This window comes from Podarcis erhardii (assembly GCF_964252035.2).
Source record: "Podarcis erhardii genome assembly, chromosome: Z".
Classification (NCBI taxonomy): Eukaryota; Metazoa; Chordata; class Lepidosauria; order Squamata; family Lacertidae; genus Podarcis; species Podarcis erhardii.
In genome coordinates, this window is record NC_138504.1 from 32,469,317 (window position 1) to 32,494,058 (window position 24,742).

Consider the following 24,742-nt stretch of genomic DNA (forward strand, 5'->3'; position numbering starts at 1 on the left):
TATTTCCTCAAAATATCTCACCTCTTGGAAGTATTCACACACACACACACACACACACATACACACACCTTTCTTTTCACTGTGGAAAGCAATTTTGAAGCTATGTAATTTTTTCAAGAGCTTCTGATAGGCCTGGGATGGCAGAAAGGCCAGTCGTTCCACTGAGAGATGTATGGAGAACAGTGTTATTTTAAAAAATAGAAACAAAAACAAAAACAAAATTAACATCCCTCCCCAGACACACATATATCTTATGGAAAGCACAAGGTCTGTTAGGCGCTCAGCCGCACAGCACCCTGTACAGAAGCTGCAACCATCCTTAGGGGAAATACCGAAACTTCCTGGCATTTCCCCTAACCATTTGGTGCCATCAGTAGGGTTGCCTGGCCCTGTGGTTCAATGGCAAGTGGCCCAGCCCAGGAATCACTTCCAGACTGTCAGTCAGGCCCAAAAGGCATCTTGGTCCATATATATATATATTTCCACACATGCCCCTAATATGGGGTTAGTCCTGCAGTTGGGGCAGTGGATGTTGTAGGAGGATTTCCTCCATCATCTTTGCTGGCCGATCCCAACACCAGTTGAGATAACATTGTCATTCCATTTTTTAAAAGTCTCAAGGGAGCACGCACACCCTTGCCAGATGTGATGGGCTCCATCAAAACTGGGCATGATCCACTTCGTCCAGCCATGAGGCAGGACTCGCAGGGAAGTCTGGGTAGCCCCCGCTGCTCCCTGTGGAGAGGTCCGAGCTGGGTCCATTCCCTGCTAGCACCCTCATAGGCTGGGGCACTCCCTGTCCACTCTGCCCCACCAGGCTGAGGCCACCATCAGGGTAAACCAGGCTGGACATCAAGGGCTGGTGGCCAGGCAGGGCCTGCAAAGGGCTGGTAGGGCGGAGGTCATGATACTGGTCTGGAACTGGGAGTCCACTGTGCTCCAGGGAGAAGCCTCCATTGCCCCCAGCCGGCCGCCCCAGGGCAGGAGAGTTTTCCCCAAGGCTGCCATAGACTCCGTTGGTGTGGCTGATCTCAGAAATAGATGGTTCATCTGGAAGAGGGGGGAAAGAGAGAACAGCTTTATTTTTATTTTATTTTTACAAACTTTGTTGAATTAAAACAACAACAACAATCACCAAGCATAACAAACTGTCTTCCAAATGCATGTCCAGATGTTGCACATTGCAGTGTGTTGGGCTAGATGGCCCTTGGGATCCCTTCCAATTCCTTACCCTCCAAGTGTCCCTATTTTCCAGGGCCAGTCCCAGATTTACAGAAGCCATCCCATATTCAGATCTGAGTCCTGTTTTCCTTGGAGAAATGTTGGAGGGTATGGAGTTATGCAACACCTGAACCAAGGAGATACAACCTCTAGAAGACATCTGAAGTCAGCCCTGTATAGGAAGTCATTTTTTAAAAAATGCTTATTGTTTTATTATGTTTTTATATACGTTGGAAGCCACCCAGAGCGGCTGGGGCAACCCAGTCAGATGAGTGGAGTATAAATAATAACATTGTTATTAATATGAAATAGAGCGTCCCTATTTTCATTGGAGAAATATTGGAGGGTATGCAGTTCTACAATTCTATGTACCTGTGAAGGAGACCTCAGCGTCGCTGTCTGGGCCCTCTTCCTGGATGCTCTCCTTGTCGGATTTAGAGTTCCCTCTTGACCGCTTCATGTTCCGGAAGTATTGCCCCCACCTCTGCCTCCCAGCGTCTTTCTTGAGCCGCTTCTCTTTCGCTCTCCGATTCTGGAACCAAACCTGAGGAGGCAGCCAGGAGAAGCTCTTAAATCTGCAACGTTTAAGTGCTCCTGATAAAGCCACTACCATCCTGGGAGCTGCAATTCACCTCTCACTGCAACATGGACATTTCCCCAGAGATGTCCATCTCTCACTTATTTTTATTTTTCTGAGGGTTGGGCATCTGCTACAAGTTCAAGCTCACATTTACAATATACAAGTTTATATTGACCTCTGAAGTTGTGGGATTCTGTCACCACAGAAATGCTATTAGTTTCCATCAGGTATAGGTATATCTGTGAGTATACGGCGGTATATAAATATCAATAATAATAATAATAATAATAATCCTAGCATATGAACTTGATTCTTTAGTGTAGCAGCAACTACACTTTGGAACTCCCTGCCTCTGGATATTTTGGCACCTGCTCAAACATTCATGTTTAGACAAGACTAGACAAAGTTTTGTACATTTTCAAGTACTGTTACTTTATTTTATTGTTTTATCTTTTTGTAAACTGCCTTGAAGGGTCTTTTTTAACAACCAGGTGGTATTTAATTTTATAGCATAAGCAAATAACATATTGAAGATGCACCACTTTACCCTAGCCTTGTGGCAGTAATTTGTTTTAAACTTTGGGGGGGGTATTCAACTAAGTTTTATTTAGAGTAGATATGCTGGAATTAATGAAACTACCTTAGCCATGGTCATTCATTCCAGTAGGTCTACTCTGAGAAAAACTTAGTTGAAAAAAAGCCCTATGTTTTTAAATTGCTGTAACCTTGTGGTGAAGGGCAGGGAAGACATTGAATAAATAAATATTTATTGGTATTCCTACCTCCAGTTAGCCATTCGTTACCTGAAGGTGTCCAAGCAGTTAATTTTTTATTAACGGTTAATTATCCAAGCAGATAAATAATTTTATTTATCGCTTTTGCATTAAAGTACAATAATTCAAAACATGCATGTAATAGGACAAATAGACAATATTTAACAGCACATTTAAATGCCAAATTGCTTTGATGAATTTATTGCTGTGTTTGCTTTATTTGCATGTTATAAGGACTGCAATCTTTTGTTGTTCTTAATGCCATTGTGATTATTGTGCTTTGAGCTCAACATCCATTGTTGGAAAAGCAGAACAAAAAATATCAAAGCAAAGCAAATATTTATATTAATAATTGTTTGTTTGTTTCATAAAATTTATACACTACTCAAAAGTAAAAAAAAAAAAACAGCACCCAAAGCAGTTTACAAGAAGATAAAACAATAAAATCAAGAAAAATCTAAAACATAGAAAAGTAGATTAAAATCTACAACAACTTTCTAAGCATCTGGACCCCTTTGTCTAAATGAGAATGTTTTTAGCAGCTGCCAAAAAGAGTACCGTGAAGGCGCCTGCTTGCTTGATATCCGGAGGCAGGGAGTTCCAAAGCTACCACACCAAAAGACCAAATTCTTACAAAGGTATAATTATTATGTGGCACCTATATTAGTGCCAATTCTGCTGATTGAAGCAGTCAAGAGGGCGCATGATGGGTAAGACAATCTCATAGGTAAACTTGTCGCAAGTTGTTAAGGTTTTATATATACTAGCACTAACAACTTGAACTTGGTTCAGCAGCAAATCAGCAGTCATAGCGTATCTCTGAGCACAGGTGTTATATGCTGACAAGGCACCAGTCCAGCCAGCAATTGTGCTTCAACATTCTGCAGTGGCTGCAGCCTATGGATCAAGCATGAGGGAAGCCCCACAGAGGGCTCAGTGCAGTAATCCAACCTTGAAGTAGCCAGTGCATGAACTACTATGGCAGTGCTTTCCCAGTTCAGGAATGCCTGCAGCTGTCGCAGTTGGGTGACAGTCGATATTAGTAACATACCAGCAACTATTTTGCCAACCCAGCACACACTCTTCTCTCTCTTTCTCTTTATTTAAACAGTTTATATACTCTTAACTATAATGGTCTCTAAGCAGTTTGCAAAGATGCAATTCAGAATCAGTAAATATATATATATATATATATATATATATATATATATATATATATATATATAATCAAGCATTAGTTAAAATGCTTGCTGGAAAATGCCTGCTCCCTCCCTTGCCCCACCCGCCCTCAGTTAGGGTCACTCACCTGGACCACCCTCATATCCAGGCCGGTCTCGGAGGAAAGCTGTTCCCTCACATGCCGGGCCGGCTTGGGGGAGTTGTTGTATGCATTTTTCAAGGTCTCCAGTTGCTTGGCTGTGATTGTCGTGCGGGGTCTCTTCGCTGTGGACTCTGCTTCTGCAAATGTCCCCAATAGACAAGGCATCAAAGATCCCAAAGCTCCAGGAGCCACAAACCTATGACCCTAAATCAACCCCTAGCCCATCCAATTCTCTGGATTGTGGGTTTTTTGTTTTTTTTTAAAGAATTCTTTATTGTTGTTTTTTTCATTGTATATCCAATGTTGTTTTGTTGTTTTTTTGCTTGTATATCCAAAATAATACAAGCAAACATTTTTTTCCACCCCTAACCTTGTCTCCCTACCCTCCTCAGAACAAAAAGTGTCTAGTAACTTTTATGCGCATGTGTGTGTACATGCATGCTTTTCCATAAATTTCCAATAGGCGGTTGAAAGCCATATTCCTTAGATATTAAAAATGAAATAAAGCCTGCCCAAACTTTTTTAAAGTCCTTTGTTATGTTGTTTTTCCTTCTTGTTCTAATTTCACACGTCTGTTTTTTTCCAAATCTGAGCTGTCCATTCAATCCACATAGCTCTGGAAAGAGTTCGCCAGTGCTTCATTTCTCTGGTCTCTTTTGAACTAATGGTATAAACAATTCAACATAAATGGGACTGAACTCTATAACAAATCCTGCATAGTAGGAGACTGGACAAGGTGACCTTTGGCATCCCTTCCAAATCTACAATTCTACAATTCAATTATATGGAATCAATTTACTAATTGTACTGTTCATATTGTACTATTGGAAAACCTGGCAACCTAAACTTGCATCTGTATTTCTTCATTAATCCCAATATCATATCACCTGGATTTTTTTTCCAGCAAGGGAGAAATAATTTGGGAATCCGAATATTTACACACATAGTGAGATTTTTATACCAATAATCAGCCTCCATTAACCCAATAAAATAAACTTTGTCAAATTTTTACACAAGCGGGATTTAGTTTAATCAAATAGATAGTTTTATTATAAAAGCGTATGTAAAAATACAAGCGCTGACACCCTTGACAAAAACTGAAAATTTATTAAACACAATGGATAGAGGCGGGGGGAAGAGTTAAATGGTACTCTTTATTGCTTAATGTAACTTACGGATCTATGGAACCCCTTCAAACGATATGGGAATCAGATATCAGCACACAAATTCTTCTAATGGATTGGAATAAAATTTAGGAATCAACACCTCCAAAATCTGTTTCCAATTTTCTTAGGGAAACTGACCAAGTGACTCTGGCTCTGCCCATTTCCATCATATACCCCCTGACAGATTCCCCCTGATAGAATGTGGTCCTCAACAGAAAATACCTCACCCACCCCAGGTGTAAAGAGAGGTTGGAGAACTTTCAAAGCAGATAAAAAATCCATGTGACAATGAGTGTGCCAAGACACTCCGTACTAGGGGAGGCAACCCCCTCAAAGTGAGCACCACTTTGTGACCATCTATGGTGAAAATGCTCCATAAATATTGGAGATGAAATAACAGGGAGCCTTCTGGGTGCGACCCACCTCTCTGCTTGGCTGTCTCGTAGTCAGCTTTGCAAACCAGGCGACTGTCCTCCATGAGGTAGAATTCGTCCCCTGTGGCCAGCTGCCGCTTGCAGACAACACAGGAGAAGCAGTGGAGGTGGTAGACGAAGTCTTGGGCTCTCCGCACAACCTGTGTTGGAGGAATCCCCTGTTGACAGGCCGCACATTTGGTCCCAAACCTCCTGTTTGGTCATTGAAAGGAAGAGAGCTTTAGTTATGATTCTTGCATGGCAGAGGTTTGGACTAGATGACTCTTGGTACCCCTTCCAACTCTACAATCCTATGATTCTGTAAATTAATATGTTCTGATTCCTTCCTTGAAATTTTCCTATCATTGCTGAAGAAACTACATTCCTGTTGTGGTCCAGGATAATTTGCCTTGCGGGGGGTTGGACTAGATCAGGGTTTCCCAAACTTGGGTCTCTAGCTGTTTTTGGACTACAACTCTCATCATCCCTAGCTAGCAGGACCAGTGTTCAGGGATGGTGGGAATTGTAGTTCAAAAGCAGCAGGAGGCCTAAATTTGGGAAGCACTGAATTAGGTAATCCTTGGGATCCCTTCCAGTTCTATGGTTCTATGATGCAAAGAAGATGATCCCATAGTCAATTGACAGCTCCTGGATGTACTTATTTATTATTTACTTATTTCATAAGATATTGTATGTTGCTCAATTGTAAAAATAAAATAAAAATCTCAAAGTCGTTTTACAAAAAAGATAAAGCATTAAAATGATCACTAAGAAAAATTGACAATAATGTAAGAAATTCAAAAAGTTAAAATAACCAATAGACTAAAGACAAATTAAAACTCATCTTTAATTAAACAACTGCAGCAAAGTCTCTTGAAATAAATTAGCAGGGACAAATTTTATCTCATAAAATTTATACATTGCTTGATACTAAAAAAAAAACCTCACAGCTGTTTCCAAAAAGATGAAACAATAAAGTTACCAATAAGAAGAATTAATAACAATTTAAGACTTTTGAAAAGTTAAAATAATAATAGACTAAATTAAAACTCACACCAACTTTCTCAATGTCTGGGGAGGTTTGTCTAAACAAAAAAATGTTTTTAGCTGGTGCCAAAAAGAGTACTCTGAAGAAGGTGCCTGCCTGATATCAATAGACAGGGAGTTCCAAAGTGTAGGTGCTACCACAGCGAAAGATTTGAGAACTTACAAATGGGGAATTTATTGTACAATTCTGCTGTTGAAGGGGCCCAAGAGCATGCTGGGACACCTTCCCAAAAAATGGACACAGGGTGAAATCTGGAGTCATGCGCACTCATCCCCCTGAAAGTCCATAATGCAAGTGCAAGTGGTACAGGGAGCTGGCTGTCTTTATTCATGATGGGAGGGAAATTCTGTCCATGCCCAAGCAAAACCTGGTTGTTGCAGGTGGATCAGGCCGAAGGGGGCCCATCTAGTCCAGCATCCTGTTCTCACAGCGGCCAAATGCCCCCAGAACCTAGGAACTGAGATAGACTGCCTCTGGACCTGGAGGTTCCATTAGAACATAACAAGAGCCTGGCTGCTGGATTGGGCTAAAGGGAGTCTATGTCATACAGCATCCTGTCCTCACAGTGACCAACAAGCCCACAAGCAGGATCCAAGCGCAACAGCAACTCTGCAGTTCCCCACCACCTGGTGTTCAGGAGTAGACTGCCCCTGGGCATGGAGGTACCACTGTCATCATAAACCTGGCCACAATGAGGACTGGTGGCTGGACTAGACAGGCCACTGGCCTGATCCTGCATGGCTCTGCTGGTGTTCTTATGCCTCCAATGGACAACTCTTTCTTTGGCTTTTGCAGGATATGAATTGGCCTGAGTCCTACCTCCAGGCAAGGCTTGCAATTATTTAGTTGTGATTCCTACATTGTAGGGACTTGAACCAGATGGCCTTAGGAGGATTCCTTCCCCTTCTGTGATTCTTTGATTCTGTGACCTTATTTTGTTGCACAGGGGGTGGATCCCAACAGGGATCTCCCCTTAGGAAACGCACTCCCTTGTGGCCCATTTGATCCCCCTCCTCCTCCACCCCCAGGACTCACTTAAAGAAGTCCTCCTTGCAGTAGACGCTCTCCCCGCGACTGAAGCACTTCTCCGCTAGCTGGACTTGACAATCACTGCACTTCAGGCACTTGCTGTGCCAGTGCCGGTCCAGCACCTTCAGGATGAAGCGGTCCACAATGTGCTGGTTGCACCCTGCGCATAGCGGGACCTCTGTCGGGGAGAAAGACACAGAGACACCTGTCAAGCCAGGTGTTTGCAACCTTGCAACGGGTTTGATGCAGCAGCAAAAAGGGCTAATGAGATTTTAGGCCAGAGCAAGGGAAGGAATAGTACTGCTCCATTCTGCCCTGCTCAGACCTCACCTGGAGTCCAGTTTTTGGCACCACATTGCAGTGGGCTTAACTAGATGGCTTTTCGGATCCCCTTAGTGTAGGACGGAGCGTGAGAGGTGGGGGCGCTGAGTTTTTTTCTGCGTTGCACAGGGTGCTGCTGAAATTTGAGAGCCCAAAGTCTGCCACTGGCCCCCTTCTAGAATGCTATGATCCTTTAGCTGTGATTCCTGCAGTGCAGGGGGCTGGACTAGATGGCCCTCATGGTCCCTTCCAATTCTGCAATGCTGATTCTAATACATCAATGATTTTATTTATAAAAAAACCCCAAACCATTTTTAAAGCATTCTAAAAGAAGTTTAAAATGTTCTCCCAGCCACTGATCTCAAATGTTGCCAGAAACAAAGACTTTCCCTTCAAACTCAACGATTCTATGATCCCCCAAATTCCTTATGGCCGGTAAATACAGTGATAAATACATAAATAAAAATTAAAAACATAATAGAATATATCCCTTACAGGTGTTAAAAAGAAAACAACCTGGAGATTTTAGAGACATGCAGATTAGTTCGCTCAATTCAGTAATTGAGTGATTAATCTAGGCATGTCGCTCTCCCCTCACTTCTGCCTCTTGCGCGCCCAGTTCTTGAGCGGTCGCACAGCGCCTTGCGGATGGATGCCGGTGAGCCTTTTTCGGGGTGGGGGAGCACAATGTCTTTCCTGCCCCCCTTCACTTCCACTGGGAAGCGAGCCGCCCACTGGCATCCCCAGGAACTGGGAGGTGGGGAGACAGAGAGAAATGGATTGTTTAAGGAGCAACCCGATCCTAAGGCACGTTGGCTCAGAAGCAAGGTAGCAGGATCATGGCCTTGGCAGACGGGGAACCTGTTGCATTGCTCACTTTTGCTATGGCTTCCTCCGCCGCCCCCATTTCTCTCCCCCCTTTTTAAAAAGTATTTGTCGATTTTCCAAGGGGGGGGGTCTTCCTCCGCCCACCCATTGGTCTGAACCCACACACGTCGCCTTCCTACTCCACCACCGCTATCAAGTCCCATCAAAAAAACGAATCAAGTCCCATCAAAATCACCGCCAAAAATAGGAAAGCTAAATTATTGCTGTTGATTTTTCCTTACTGGTAATTTTATGGTTTGTGTAAACTGCTTTGAGGATGTGGGTGTTGGGTGAGTTTTTAAACAATACAGCGGTGTATAAATTTTACGAAATAAATATACGATAAGGATTCCCTCCCCCACCGCGCGCGCGCCCAGTCGTGGGCAGGGTGCAGAAACAAATTAAGGCTCAAAATGTGGTTTTAAAACATCCAGCCCTGCCTCGTTTTTGCCTGGAACTTTCCTTGCTTTTCCTTCGCGTTTTGTTTCTTTCTTATTTTATTCTGTTGTTATTATTATTACTCTGTTATTTGTTTGTTTTCCTTTCTGGAAATTTGGCTTTCGACGAGTTTCAAGTGCCTCCCCCGCCCCCCTTTTTTAACACAAGGCTGGTTTTCGTTTTCAGTCGCGGCAGTCGTCATATCCCCGAGAGTATTTTTGTGCGCGCTACTGATTTATTTTAGATACTTCCTTTCTTGAACTTTTTTCTGGCGAAAGACGTCAGCGGTTCAGATGCATTGCTTTTGACACAGCGGTTCGGGATTTTAGGACTCACCTTAAATTTAGGGTCGTGTGTTGTTTTAAATGTTTTTTTAAATACTGGGTTTTAGTGCTGCAACCCGCCCTGGGACCTTAGGGTGAAGGGCGGGCAATGAATAAATTCATGATGATGATTAATCTATTTGACGTTTATTGTTGTTTTAACTATCACAGTCGCATCAACCACAGGAATACACACACACACACACACACACACACACACCAAAACTGAGGAACAGCTTCAACCGAAATATGCCTTTACATTAATTTATAGCAAAATAATATGAAAATGAATGAAAACTGTTGTTGTTGTTGTTAATTCGCATTTACCTGTATCTATATCTGTAAAATTGAAAATAAATCCTGATAGCACTTTATTTAGAAAATTGAATAAAACATAGTGCATAATTGGAGGAGTGCGAAAAAGAGAAAGTTTTTGTCTTTCTTAGTTCAAGGAGACACTCAACTAAACATATGAAGTGTTGTTGTTGTTGTTGTTGTTGTTGTTGTTGTTGTTGTTGTTGTTGTTGTTGTTGTTGTTAAGAGGATCCAAGCTTGAAACCAATCAAGTTTTCCCCCTCCTGGGCCAGAACTTAACTCCACCCTCCACCAAAAAAGCCGGAATGACTTATTTGAGTGTCCGTTTCTACACATGACTTCCTTTCTCTGGGTTCCAGACACGGTTTGTGAGAAGAGCAACCAACAGCCAGGACTGGTCATTTCTTAACCTTTTCTCACGAAAAGGAACCACAAAGACTCTGTGATTGATTCCTGTACTGCTGAGGGCTGTACTAGATGATTCTTTGGGCCCCTTCCAACTCTGCTATGATTCTATTAGTCTTCGCAAACGAAATAAAAAAAAAATACTTTCCAAAACAAAATAACCTTCCCCAAACGAAATTTTAAAATTCCCCAGGTTTAAAATAATAACAATTCTCCAGCTTGACCCTAACTAGGCTCAAGTCTCCTCACGGGGGGGGGGGGACGGTTGGCTTGATTTCTTTTTTACGTTTTTTAGTTCCCTTTTCGCCGGAGAGCTGCTGGAGAAAGGTTCAGGGGAGAAACGCCCCCGCCCCCAATCACAAGCCGATGCATTTACCAGGACCGCGATAACTCAGTTGCATGGAGCAGTAAGACTCTCACAGGAACCCTTCCATCCTTTCTTTAAAAATATGATATTAATATACAAAATAAACCACAAATAAATAGCATAAATAAATAGTTACCACCACCACCCCATTTTAGCTATTATTGGGATTTTTTCTTTAAGAAGGCAGAAAACACTCCGGTCCAATATTTTCTCCGCTGCGACTAAAACAATCCTGTGTGTACGACTGGCCGATTGGCATTCATTCCCCATTTTACTTTTTAATTACGGTATTATTATTATTATTATTATTATTATTATTATTATTATTATTACTGAATTTTTGATGCAATTGTAAATGCAAACACAACTTAAAACTCAAAATCGAAAATCAAGAACATCTAAGGAGACATTACTGTATATACCTGAAACCCACTCAGTTTCGGAGAAGGTTACATTATAATATGCTGATTTCCGATTATTGATATTCATTGTTTCTCTTTCTTTATTATAGGAATCAGCTGGCCATGGGAATAATAGTAATAATAATAATAATAATAATAATAATAATAATAATACGGATTGATAGAACCAGACCATACTATATGATGAAGCAATAAAATCATGCCCAACAGCATGGAAATTATGGGGGGGGATTGTCCCCTTTTTGCCTTTAGCTTTTAAGATATTTTTTCTAATAACATAATATAATATAATTAATATAATATGCATTATACTCAAACATATAATCAATCAATAAGTTTATTGTTCCAGCCAAAGGCCATGAGAAGTCCGTAGCAATATATTCATAAAATAATACAGAGCATACATCTATGATATAAACCAACCTCCATTGTGTAAGATAAAAATCTGAAATAGATTTCCCCGTTAAAGTGGTTCAGTTCTAGAGCTTATGTTGATATTTTTTAGGCACCCCTATTTCCCTTTTCGGCCCGTTCCCTACGTTTGTGTTCCTTCTGCAAAGTCTAAGATAGTCGTTTATATGATTTATATTAACCGTCCACCCAAATGCGATTGTGCATATATATATATATATATATGGTGGGAAAGGTCCAATTCGGCGGAGGGGCTCTCCAAATCTTCCTCCCTTGCAAGAAGTTTCTTGGCGGCCCCGATCCACCGATCATTCTTTTCTCTCTCCCGCTCAGCCAACACCCCCAACCCCAGCCCCTTTCCGATCTCCCCTTTCCGAGATGGACAGACAACTCTTTTTCGGACGTCTCTCCCCCGCACCCCGAATCTGGAGGAGGGGGAGCAAATCCGAAGACAGAATTGGGGGCGCGCTCCCTTTTCCCTCCTTCGCAATATTTTATTTGGGTGGGGACTTGTCTCCCTTCAGATGAGCGCCCCCCCCCCCCATCTTACCTCTGCGGGCCAGGAGGGCGAGGAGCGTCTGGGTGCCGACGGGGGGCTCCATCCTGCCGCACCTCCAAACTGGGCAAGGCGGACGTAGGAGACTGGGGGGCGGGGCGGAGAGGAGAACTGCGAGAACCGCCCCTTTAAGGTGCGCGGTCGGGGGAAGCCCAGCCTGCCCGCTCACGTCCCCGCCCGCCGCTTCAGCACCACGGACAGCGACAGTGCAGCCGGGTATTTTGAAACCGGAAAGCCGCTCTGAGTTTTGTTTTACAAACAACGTGTATACGTTTTACTAAATTTTACTAAATAAATGCCCGGCGGAAACATAAGGAACATACAATTAGCAAAGAACTAAAATGTTGTCTTAAAGGTTTCGAAAGAACTAATAAGAGGAGACTGAAATATTATCATCAATATTTCACAATAAGAACTCAAAACATCCCCTGAATGTAGTAGCTTGGCTACTGGGAGTTCCAGCCAAAGCGTTGCCTCCCTGAGTGAGTCCCTGAGTTGGTTTATTTGCTTCACGGTACACCGTGAAGGAGCCTCTTTGGCGCAGAAGACGAATGGGGGCCTAAGTATTCCTGACAGGTGGCCATCCAACCTCTATTTTAAAACCTCCAACGAAGGAAGTTTACGCTTTTTTAAAAAGTGGGGGATCATCCTGCCATGCCGTGGAGAAACTGAGTTTTGGGCGTATCGAGGATCCCTGTTTTCAAATTGGCTTGATTTTCATTCGTGTATTTCTTGTGGGCCGCCTTGAGACCCAGGTGGTCAGACGGATTAAAATATACATAAACCTTACCTTTTTTAAAAAATACAAAACAATAAAGGGTTTAGAAATCACTCAGTCACTCGATCAATCAATCCTTTTGTTGTTGTTGTTGCTGCTGCTGAAAGAATCCATCTATCTCTTCGTTTTCTTTCTATTATTTATTAATTAATTTCATATTTATTTCATACAATTTACACACTGCTTTGAGGGGGGGATACCTCAAAACAGTATCTACAAAAGATGATATGACTGAGAAAAATTTGGCAGCGAGAGTTTGAAACTTGCACAGAATTGAAACGCTATAACAGGTTAACATTATTTCTATTATTAATTATTAATTAAGCATATATTATTTATTATATGTGTATCCTGAACTCCAGGTGGCCACAAATTAAAAGGCAGAGAAAATACAAAAAGTTAAAAGCATGCAAAAGCATACATATAAACCAGCCTGACAGTTTCATTGGGACTTTTTGTGATGTTCTGGAACAACAATTTCAAACTTTATGCTGCTTTTAACCAGCTGTGACACGATTTCTTTATGCACTTTATCTTTGGTTTACTATGTTTAATAATAAAAGTGAATGATAATAAAAACATGCAAAAAGTAATCGTTGAAAAGGGAACTGAACTCTTCTGCATGTCCTTATTAAGCCCTTACTCGGACTTTGCTCCCTTGGACGTGAGACCCGTTGATAGATAAAAGGCACTTAGAGAAAAGCCCCTGCCCCCGCCCAACTTTCTGCAGCTAGAAATCCTGCCCTTTAGGCTCTATTACTACCTGAGCTGCTAGTTTTCTAACGGCAAGAGCCAGTTTTACCAGCGTTATAAATGCCCCGCCCCCACTGGCAGACCCCAAAAGGCAACTTGGCTGGTCCTCAAAGGCACTAATTCCTGCATTGCAGGGGGTTAGGCTAGATTACCATTGGGGATCCCATCCAACTCTGTAGTCCTATTACAGTACCTCCAAAGGTGGTGGCTTCTCCTTCCAAAGGAAACGCAGGAAGAAAAAGGAGTGCAAGGAACAGGTGCCTCCCCCCCCCCCCACAAAAAAGAACGGCCCTTTGCTCTGGCTAGAGGCGTCTTCCACTGCCCATGGATCAATGGGTGGGGGGTGCCTGGGGAAATCAAGGCGAGAGCCCAAGATCGATGGTGCACAGCAGGCAGGTGGGGTCGAGGAGTTCCCCGGAAGGAGAGTGAGGAAAACAGGCAGGAGAAGATGGATAGGGGTGTTCCTCTGGGAGGGGCCAGGGAGGCCGGACTCCGAAGGGACCTGGTCTTCGAAGGTCCCGGTTTGCCCCTAAGAGGTCCCGAAAGTCCAAGCCTGGCTGGGACGCTTTTCCCGTGCAAAGGATCATAGAATTGTAGAGTCATAAGGAACCCCGAAGGGCCACCTAGCCCGACTCCCTGGAGCGCAAGAATCGCAACTAAAGCACCCCATGAATCAAACCAGCGATCTGTAATTTTACTTGGACTATGTAGATTGCCGTCAGATCCTATCTGATAACGCTGCATTTTGCAGAATCTTGTGTGACCTTTTTTTCCTTCTTCTTTTTTTTTGGAAACTAAATACACATTATGTGTGCAATGCAAAATATAATTTATGTAACATAAACATTCTGCAAGCCTGCTTTGACGCCATGTGGATGACAGCATGCAAGGACTATTGCTATTAATTATTTATTAACTTTATTTACCGCCTTTCATCAAGAGACCTCAGGGCGGCTTATAGCACAAAACAAAGAATACATTTTAAGACCAATTTCAGTTACTTTAAAAAGAATGTTGCTGTTTTACTTTTGAATGCATTATTTTTTTCCTACCAATAACTTCATGGTTTTATTATTCTCATAAACCACTTTGAGGCTTTTAAACCATCAAGTGGGAAATAAAGATTATGAAATAAATAAGTGATAAAATTACATAGTTAGTTATTCAGTTTATATCTCACGCTTCCCCTGAAGGATATAAATTGAATACTTAATAAATAATTTTAATAATATTAATTTTGGGAAGCAACTGTTTTTAAGGAAAGCGCTGCTGATGTGGGGTGGGTGTGGGTGTGGGTGTGGGTGTGTATTTAATTGTTTTAAATTATTGCTTTCCCTCTCTCTCTGTTTACGCTGCATTTTGTTTGTTTCTATTTAAACTGTAACCTGCCTCAAGTTCCTCTCGGGGAAAAGGCTATCATAAGGGATATAAATACAATAATACTTATTATTATTATTATTATTATTAAATAATAATAATAATATGTTCGCCTCACTGCCAGGCCGATCTCAGCGTCTAAAAAGCAGCATCTCTCTCTATCTCTATCTCTCTCTGAGTTGTCTCATGAGCTAATCTCAGGCCCTTCATACTGTGTGTTGGCAATATGCAAAGTTATTTAAATTTAATTTGCTAATGGTTCGGAGGAAGGCAATTTAATCAGCTAAAAGGTTCCCCGGCTGGATGAGTTACTGCCCGTTATTCTCCAGCCTTTCCTTTTGGGGGTCCTTTTCCTCGAAGGCAGCATCCCACGACGCGTGGGGGAGAAAAGCACCACGACTCTCACCCAGGAAGGGCAAGCTGACCCCACTGCCACCCCAAGAATTCATGACCGGGAGACACCCCTGGACCTCCATCACCTTCCAAGGGATTTGGATGGCTTTTGCAGTCAGATTCTCCCCCCCCCCCCATGTTTATTGGAATCACCAAGCTGGTGCTGAGAAATTCTGTCCAGCCCAAAAGCTTTCCAGTGCTACTCTGGGCCACCAGAAATCCACCATTCTGCTTTACCTTTTACCCCCGGGGTGTTTGCAGCGTCATTCCTCCAATTGCAATCTGGTTTAACTTGGGGGGGGGGCAGAATTAACTTGTACTCCACCCTGGAAGCTGTAGGTGAAGGATGGGTAATAAGTCCAATGAAATCACTGCATTATGTCCTACCTAAGACTATTTTCAACCTGCTGTAACAAGATTTCTTTCCCTTCATCTTTGGTTTATTTTGTTTATTAATAAAATTAATATTTTTTTGGAAGCCCAAAAGAGGGTTATGGATGGCTCACCCCTGAATTTCAAATGTGTCCTTTTTACTTAGATTCAGCCAGACTTTTTTTTAAAAAAAGAAAAAGAAATCATTCTCAGGACAGGAAATTCACTGCCCCATTCCAGTTCCTTAGGGTAGAGTGTATTTAAACAAGAAGAAAAATGGAAGGCGAGTAGCTGAGTGTCTAGGTTATCAGAAAAGGCCAAACATCCCAAATCCCAGAAAATTAAACATGGAGAAATGGAGCGAACAAAAATCAATTGGATTGGGGGGGGGGAGAGAGTCTCAAGATGCCCCCCCCCGGAGGCAGAGGTCTGCCTTGCATGGGATGGCATCAAGGCCATAGATCTGGCAGACACTCCTGTTTTCTTCCCTTTTAATTTGTGAAGGCCATTGTGTACATTTTAATTTGTGAAGGCCATTTAAAAGTATTACATGTCTATTGGCAGACCACACTCAACAGCCCAAAAACAACATCTGCTGGACCCTTGAATCCCATAGAGATTGCCAAAAGGATTTTCTCTCCAGGAAGGACAAGGCCAGGAATTGCGCACTATGATTCTGGCTGTCCATCCATTCTATCTGGTGCAGAATTCTCATGCCTAAACATACACAAAGATAATTGTGCTTAACCTAAGCTACCTTGCAGGGTTGTTGTGGAAATTCAATGAGGATTAGAACCCGGGAGATAACCAGGGTTCAGATCCCCACTTGGGCATGAAGCTCACTGTGGGACATTGGGCTGATTACTGTCTTCTCTCAGCCCAACCTACCTTTCTCATAAGGTGACCAAGGGTCTGTAAACCAAGCCTTATGAGGACAGGGCTCTCACACGGAAGATGGAGCAAGCTTGTTTCTTCCTGCTCCAAAGGGTAGGACCTGAACCAATGGCTTCAACTTACAAGAAAAGAGGAAGAATTTTTTGAGTGTAAGAGCCATTAATCAATGGAACAGACTCCCCCAAGAGTTGGTGGACTTGCCTTCCTTGGAGGTTTTTAATGAAAGGTTGAAATTCCTGCATTGCAGGGGGTTGGTCTAGATGACCCTCAGGGTCCCTTCCAACTCTACATTTCTATGATTCTACTGTTTTGGGTATTCAGTGAGGACTAAAACCTGGGAGAGGCCAGGATTCAAATGAAGCTCAATGGTCCATGAAGCTCAATGGGTATGAACTTGGTGGTCTGTCACTGCCACCTCTCAGCCTAAGCTCCCTTGCAGTGTTGTTGTAGGGATTAAACCAGGCATAGGCAAACTTGGCCCTCCAGATGTTTTGGGACTACAACTCCCACCATCCCTAGCTAACAGGACCAGTGGTCAGGGATGATGGGAATTGTAGTCTCAAAATATCTGGAGGGTCGAGTTTGTCTATCCCTGGATTAATTGAAGAAAGGGAGAGAACCATTTATGCTGAATTGAGATCATTGGAGACAGAAAAGGGGGGGGAATAGAAGGCAATAAATAAATGAATAGTGCAAAAGGAGGCAATACTTTTAAGTCATTTTAAAATTGTACTTTAATGCTGAAATCTGCCCTGGGCCCTTTGGGAGAAGGGCAGGTAATAAATAATAATAATTTCACTTCAATAAGTTTATTGCATTAGGCAAAGGTATTGACAATTTCATTGTGATTTTGCAACCTACCAGCTTAGTATTAATACTGTAGTGCAGAACATACAAAGAATCCTAGAATGGTAGAGTTGGAAGGGACCTCAGGGGTCATTTATTTATTTATTTATTTATTTTTCTAAAATTTATACATCGCTTGATTGTAAAAAAAACAACAACTCAAAACGGTTTACAAAAGGATAAAACAAAAGAATTAAGAACAATTCACAACCATACTTTAAAACATACAAAAACATAAAATACTAAAACCAGTTTAAATTACCTCCACTCTCTAAGAATCTACAAAGAATGTTTTTAGCAGTCACCAAAAAGAGTTCAGCAAAGGCGCACGCTTCATATCAATAGGCTGGGAGTTCCAAAGTACAGGTGCTGCCACACTAAATGATTAAGTTCTTACAAATTTGGAATGGGTATCATGTGGCTCAAACATTCTATGGTCTTTAAAATGTGTTTGTGGGTGGGGGTGTTGGTTTGTTTTTGCTTTTGTTATGTACTTTGTGTTCTCATTTAGTATTTTTATGTTGTGAACAACCCTGTGATCTTCAGGTGAAGGGCAGTATACAATTAGTAGTAGTAGTAGTAGTAGTAGTAGTAGTAGTAGTAGTAATTCCACTGCTCAAGGTGGTTGAGTAGGGATGTGCTGGGTAAGTTGCCCTTGTAGGTAAACTGGTCCCGAGTTTTTAAGGGCTTTGTATACTAACAGTAACACCTTGAGCACGTTGCAGAAATCAGTAGTGAAGTAACCAATTCATGAACTACTGCGGCCAGCCTTTCCCTGTCCAAGCATAGCCGTGCAACCAGCTGCAGTTGGTAAAAAGCACTTCTGGCAACTAAGGCTTCCTGAGCTTCCAGTAATGACAGAGCTGGATTCAGAAGCACCCCCAAAGTGCAACCTTGCTCCTTTATGGGGAGTGCAAACCCACACAGGAGAGGCAACTCACCCGTTTCTCGGACTCAGGACATCTAAGCCAACCTCCTGTAATGCAGGAATTGCAGACATCCAAATAATAGTAATAATAACAAAAAGTGACGAATTTTTTTAATAAAAAAAATACACTTAATTTGAAAAGCAAATAACAAATGAATAAAAATAGAATTTAAAAAAAAAATCAAATTCCCTGTAGTGCAAACCTGACCAACTCTACTCTAAAGTAAGCCTCATAGAGTTAGCTGAGCTTACTCCTAGGAAAGCGAGCGCAGGGCTGCGAGGCTCCCAAACCCACCACCTCTGGGAATTGTCCCCATTCTTTTCCTTGGTCCTATTTTATTTTATTTTATTTTTGGGAGTTTAACTTGGCGCCAAAAAGTTTAACTTGGCACCCAATAGGGGTAACGTGTGTGTATTTCAAGGGATAAAAGGGTCGCCTGTTATTAATTATTATTATTATTATCATTATCATTATCATTATTATTACTTCTTCTTTCTGCCACCCCCCCAAAAAAAAAACACCCCCTAAGGAACAGGCAGGGAGGGCCTTTATGGAGGAGAGAAAAGCACCCGAAGGCACGAAAAAAAAATGCCTTCTTCTTTCTCTCTCCCCCCCCCCCCAATTTGGTCTTATGTCCACACACAAAATAATTGCATCGTTCCCCCAAAATCAGGTCATCCATTTATTTATTTACTTCTTTGTTTATTTATAAAAATATTTATGATTGGCAAAAAATATTTGAAGGACTCCTAACCTACATACCCCGACCCCCTCCGTCTACGTTTCTTCTTTCTTTCTTTCTTTCTTTCTTTCTTTCTTTCTTTCTTTCTTTCTTTCTTTCTTTCTCTTCTAAAAAGGAATTTCGATTGCTTTTGTACCATCCGAATAGAAAAAGCGATGCGCCAAGCGGATTGGAGCGGTGTCTCCCCAATGGATCTCCAAGAGATCCAGACACGGCTCGATCCCCGGCCGGGAGGATGAACTTTGGAAAAGGATTCCCTCCGTCGCTTCTCAGGACAACCCGCCCTCTCCAGCACCAAAAGAATATTTAAAAACAAAAAACAAAAGCAAAATGAATGAATGAATACACTGACATCCAGTAAATAAGGTCGCTGCAGAAAAAGGCCGAAGGAGATGCAAAACCTCGAAAATTTCCTTACAGGAAATCAAGCATAATTAGGAGGAGAAATTAATAATAGTTGTTACAATAGTAACGATGATAGCAGTGGTAGTCATAATAGTTGTAATAATTTGTAGTAGTGCAATAAAGATGGTAGTAATAGTAATAGTAAAAGTTGTAATAGAATCAGTACCAATAGTGCTAACAGTTCTGAGTATAATAATAGCACCAAAGAGTAGCAACATCCTGAGTGGACCCCGGCGCCTCCTGCGCTGCTCTGCCCTCTCCAAAGAGCGACTTGAGGCACCTGCAGTCCACCTGCCCTCACCGGAGCCCGGAGCCCCCAAGTTGTAGCAGCGCCTTCCTGGAGCTCCAACTTCCCATCCCCGCTGACACCGGTTGCCTTATCCTCCTTAGATCTCCCCGCAAGGAGGGCATCCCCGCAGACCTGCTGGACGCTGCGCGCTCTGCGGGTTTCTTCTTTCCTTCTCTTTCTTTAAAACCATTCCTTTCTTCCATTCTGCCTCCGTTTCCTTCAAAGTGCTTCTCAACCTTTCCTTCCTTAATTTATCTTTTCCCGTCTCTCTTTCCCCCCTCGGACCCCCAGGCCAGATGGCCGCCCCAACGGCCAAGCCTCCTCATCCTCCTCCTCCTCCGCGCGCCGCCACCGCCCCGTCGGGTCCCCCTTACCTGCGTTCCGGCCGAAGGCGCAGGCCTCGGCGGGGGCCGCTTTCTCGGCCCGGGCTCGCTCCAAGAGCATCGTGCTGGGGCAGAAAGTGAGTCGAGGTCCCTGCTGGGGTTTCGGGGAAGGGGAAAGGCACGCAAAGACACCCAACCTCAGAGGGAGCTCTGACGGCCAACCTGGAACTCCGGGCGCTGCTGCTGCGGGTCCTTTTTACATTCCCTCCGCGGAGCCCGGGCTGCGTCAGGTCGACCTCTGGCTGTTCCCTACGATGCTCTGAAGGGTTTTGGGTGGGGGAGAGGGAGGGGGCGACAGGACTAGCAGCAGCCAGGGATATCCCCTGGCAAAGCTTGTGGGCGTCACTTGAGCGGAGCCCCCTCCCCTCCCCAGGGGGCGCTCCTCCTCCTCTTCTCCCCACCTCCCCTCCCCCTTCCCGGGTTCACTTCCCATACCAAGAAGCTTCCTTAACATAACAAAGCCCCCCAGAGCCGTTGGCAAGCCAGGCGAGGCGCCGGAGTTGTCCGCGGTGCTGAAGGGACGCTTGGCGGGCTTTTATCCGCCACGCAGGATGGCCTCCCCTGTCCGTCCACACATGCGGCTAGTCCTCACTGAGACAAGACCCCCCCCCCCCCGAGTTCGCCTTGTAACGCTTCAGCCTCCACCTGAGTGAAAACGCCTCCAGGCAACCACAAAAAGAACTGTGGTGAAGAACCCTAACGCGTTTCCTTTGCTTTGTGGAGAATGTCACTACTACTTCTTCATCATCATCATCATCATTTAGGTTTCCCCTATCTAGGACTCTGTCTGGAGGCGACGGATCCAGGCACCTCAGTGAGGACTAGGGTCACGGTGCGTATTTATAAATTTATTTAGTTATCCAGTTGCTATTCTGCCCTTCCTCAGAGGAGCTCAGAGTGCATATTGGCTCCTTCAAAGGAAGGGTGGAATGGAAATTGAAACTGAATAATTATTCCTGGGGTGCAGCTCTGAGGAATTTGCATCCCATTTTTGGCTTCTGAGTGCCAACTTTTTGTCCTCTTCCAGAAGACTCGCCCTTTGACGAGCAGCACCTTCCTAAAAACTTATCTAAAGTTGGTCTGTGAGCACTTAGAAAAAGATGCTATTGATACCTAAGATCCAGCATGGCTTTCTCAAATAACAAACAAGTCAGGCCAGATAAATCTCATTTCTTTCTTTCTTTTTGATAGAATTACAAGGTTGGTGGGTCAGGGGAATTCTGTGGACTTAAGTTTTGATTTCAGCAAGGCTTTTGACCAAGTCCCACATTGTATTATTGTGAGGCAACTGGTAAAATGTGATCTGAACGAGGTAACTGTTAGGTGGATTTGTAGCTGGTTGACTGACTGAACTGAAAAAAATGTTCACCAATGGTTGCTCATCATCCTGGGGAAAAGGGACAAGTGGGGAGCCACAGGGTTCTGTTCTGGGCCTTTTGTTGTTAAACATCTTTATACATGACTATGATGAAGGTTTTGAGGGGATGCTCATCCAATTTGCAGATGGCACCAAACTGGGAGGAATAGCTAAAGCTGCAGAAGACAGAATTGGAATTCAAGATGGCATTAACAGATTGGAGAATTGGGCCCAGACTAAGGCAGAAAGAACCAGCTGCTCAAAAAAAGATGGGGAACTCTTGGCTTGCCAGTAGGATCTAGGGGTCTTAGCAGACCACAAGCTTCACATGACTCAACCTGTAATACAGCAGCAAAAATAAAAGTGAATGTTATTCTAGTGTGGCAGATTAGCAGCCAAACCTAACAAATGCATATTCTTACTAGTTAGCATGAGAAACGGCTAAGGCCATAGAGCTGTATTGCTGATGCACAGATACTCAGACCATAGAAATACCATTGGTAGAAAGGGCTTTGTGTGATGTCATTTCCCTTCTTCTCCAGGAGAGAAAGTAGTATATTGATACTTCTTCTTTTTTTAATGATATTTTATTAAATTTTAACAAGAAAAAAGTTACAGAACAGTAACCAGAAAAAAAGAAACACAAGAAAAATACAAAAACCAAAATTTGATATAAAAAAGAAAAATAAAAAATAAAAATCCCTCTTTTCAAGTTCTTACCATTCATTTACTTATTTTCCTGACTTCCTCTCACCTCCCTTTTTTGTATTCCGTTTAAAAATTAGTTCAGCAAATTCATACCCTCTTAATTTACCCTTAATTGTTTATCCTCATATGTTGTAACTTCAGATTTTCATCTAATATCAATCCAATCTTGCAAGTTCTTATTTTACCTTATTACTAGAACCGCTTCATTTCATTTCAACATCAATAACATTTAAAATTTTTACAGTTCAATTTACCATTAATTTCTTTAACCTTATCTTACCTTCAAAACATTAAAATTTCAAAATTTAAACCATATTTAAACTTAACTCCTTCAAACCTTTCTGCTAAAGCCAATTAATTCATTTCCAGCACATTTTAGTATTTCATTAGTATTACACTAATTCCAAAAATAAAATGATTTATAAAAAAGAAATTCTCATTCTGATTTTATCCAATGTCCCTTCTTCCTGGTTTCAGATAATGTCAGTCCTTACACCATTGTATCCTGTCCATCAATCGGGTGTTCTAATATCTGAGGCTCTCAGGTCCCTTCTATGCCCCCTCTGCAGGTTTTCTTGTTCCTGTTTATACTTGCATATTTTCTTCCCTTTCTCCTTGGGGAGTGAATCTCCGGGGAGTTCCATACAGTAATATTCTCCATTTTCTTTTATCAGATTGTCCCATTCCCCGGTAATCCACTCCCCAATGTTTGATTTGTAATCCAAAAAGTAGTTGTTCCAAAAATAATCATCAACTTGTATCACAGTCCCACCAGAGCTAAAGGCTTCCTTAACTCCAAAGTTTTGCAGATGTTCTCCAAGTTCAGTCTTCCAATGTTGCAGCTTTTGGTCATGCGGGATTTTAAGTCTCTGTGTCTTTTGAGGTGCAGTCGCAACCTCTTCCATCTTCCTCTGCCCTTGAACTTGCCTTGTTAAACCAATTTCCTGAATTGGTTGTTGTAAAATTTCTTTAACTTCGTTTCCTGATAGTTCATCTTTACTAGCTGCAGCAGATATAAAATCCAACTTTTGATTCATCAAAATCACTTTCTCATCCAACTGCTGCAGCACAGCATTTATTTTGCCAAGGGCAGCAAGTAAGACTTCCTCCCTGTTCATTTCTGTCAAGGTCCAATAGCTGGTCCCACCGTCTGATTTTCACAGCTGTTATATCTTCTCTGTAAATTGCAACAATCACGCTGGCTAGCTCCCTCTAGGGGATACAATTACTGTTTAACGTCCATCTTTTAAAGTGTATCCAACAAAGAGAAATTTACTTTCGATTTTCAAATACTTTGTTTCTTTTCAATATAATGCAAACAAGCAGAAAGCAGCATTAGAATTATTTTACTGTATTTCTCTTTTAGTTCTATCTGTCAATAGTTTTTCCATTTTCAGTTAATAAACATCACCGACAATTTCTGTCCTGACATTCCGTCCCCAGGTTTGGGACGATGGAAGCTTGTATTCTTTCACTCTCTCTGCAGGATTAAAAGGTCAAAATTTCTTTCCCCCTTTTCTCCTGCTGTCAAGGGGGGTTTTGATGGTTATAGATGCAGGAAATTTCAATCTTAAAATCAATTTTCCCGGCTTTTTAGCTTGTAAGATCTTTGCTTCAGTCTATTTACAAAAAGCGGAAGGCGGACTTCCTGTTTACACCTTCCCGCTTCGGTGCCAAATTCAAGGTTGTTCCTTTGATCAAAGGGGCAATTCCTTTGATCTCCCGATCTTTCAGTTATCCTACTCACGGGTTGTTGTTTAAGAGCCGAATTGTCCCAGGAAAGAGGACAGCGCTCTCCGACATCAGCTGTGCAGCTTCACTCCGCAGAAGTAGCGATTGACTCTCAGCACCGCACCAGCACCCCGTCTCGCTCCGGAGCCCTTTGCAGGGTTCCTTTGCCGACCGGGGGGGGGGCGCAAAAGGTGCCTGCCGAGTCCCACGGTTGCAGGCTTCACCCGCCTGCGGTTTTCGAAAGGGTCCCCGCTTCGCTGCAGCGGTAGGACCCAATTTGTGCAGGGCTTTCTCCCTCTAGATTAGAGGGAATCCGCCATTGTCGGTGGCGCCGCCTCCGGAAGTGTATATTGATACTTCTCGTCCCGCCTCCCTCTCTCTTCCTTTGACCAGTGTTAGATGTAGACATGCCTCTTCCTTGCTCCAGTTTTAGGCACATGCCTGAAGCTGGTTATAGCTGTTACTGCTACTGTTGCTGTGAACCAATGCATGATTATAAAATGAATCTTATTTTTAAACTTACTTTACAATTGTTGCCTGATATTTTTGTTAAGTGGGGTAAGAAAGGGGGAGCCAGCTTACTTCATAGCTGAACCTGCTGAAAACAAGGTTTTGAACCCAATTCCCATGCTTTTAATTTTGCCTCAAGTATTTTGAAACTTTGTCCAACCCACACATATAGGTGCCTGGAATGAGAAATTGCAATTAATATATACTCTTCTACCCATTAAAACCCATCCCATACAGAGCAGAGCGACCAAGATTCTCAAAGGTATTGAAATCTTATGAGGAACAGTTGAGGATGTTAG

At 42.6% G+C, this 24,742-nt stretch overlaps 1 protein-coding gene across 1 annotated transcript; it reads right to left on the reverse strand.

The window, feature by feature from the left end:
- Positions 1 to 241: 241 nt before the first annotated feature.
- On the reverse strand, positions 242 to 20,198 carry LHX3 (LIM homeobox 3; the record flags this gene model as incomplete). Its single annotated transcript, XM_081848326.1, has 6 exons — positions 242 to 1,050; positions 1,594 to 1,765; positions 3,881 to 4,032; positions 5,485 to 5,687; positions 7,558 to 7,729; positions 20,129 to 20,198. 6 exons carry the CDS (start codon positions 20,196 to 20,198, stop codon positions 659 to 661), a joined length of 1,161 nt encoding a protein of 386 aa, XP_081704452.1. The 3' UTR covers positions 242 to 658.
- Between the last annotated feature and the right edge of the window lie 4,544 nt (positions 20,199 to 24,742).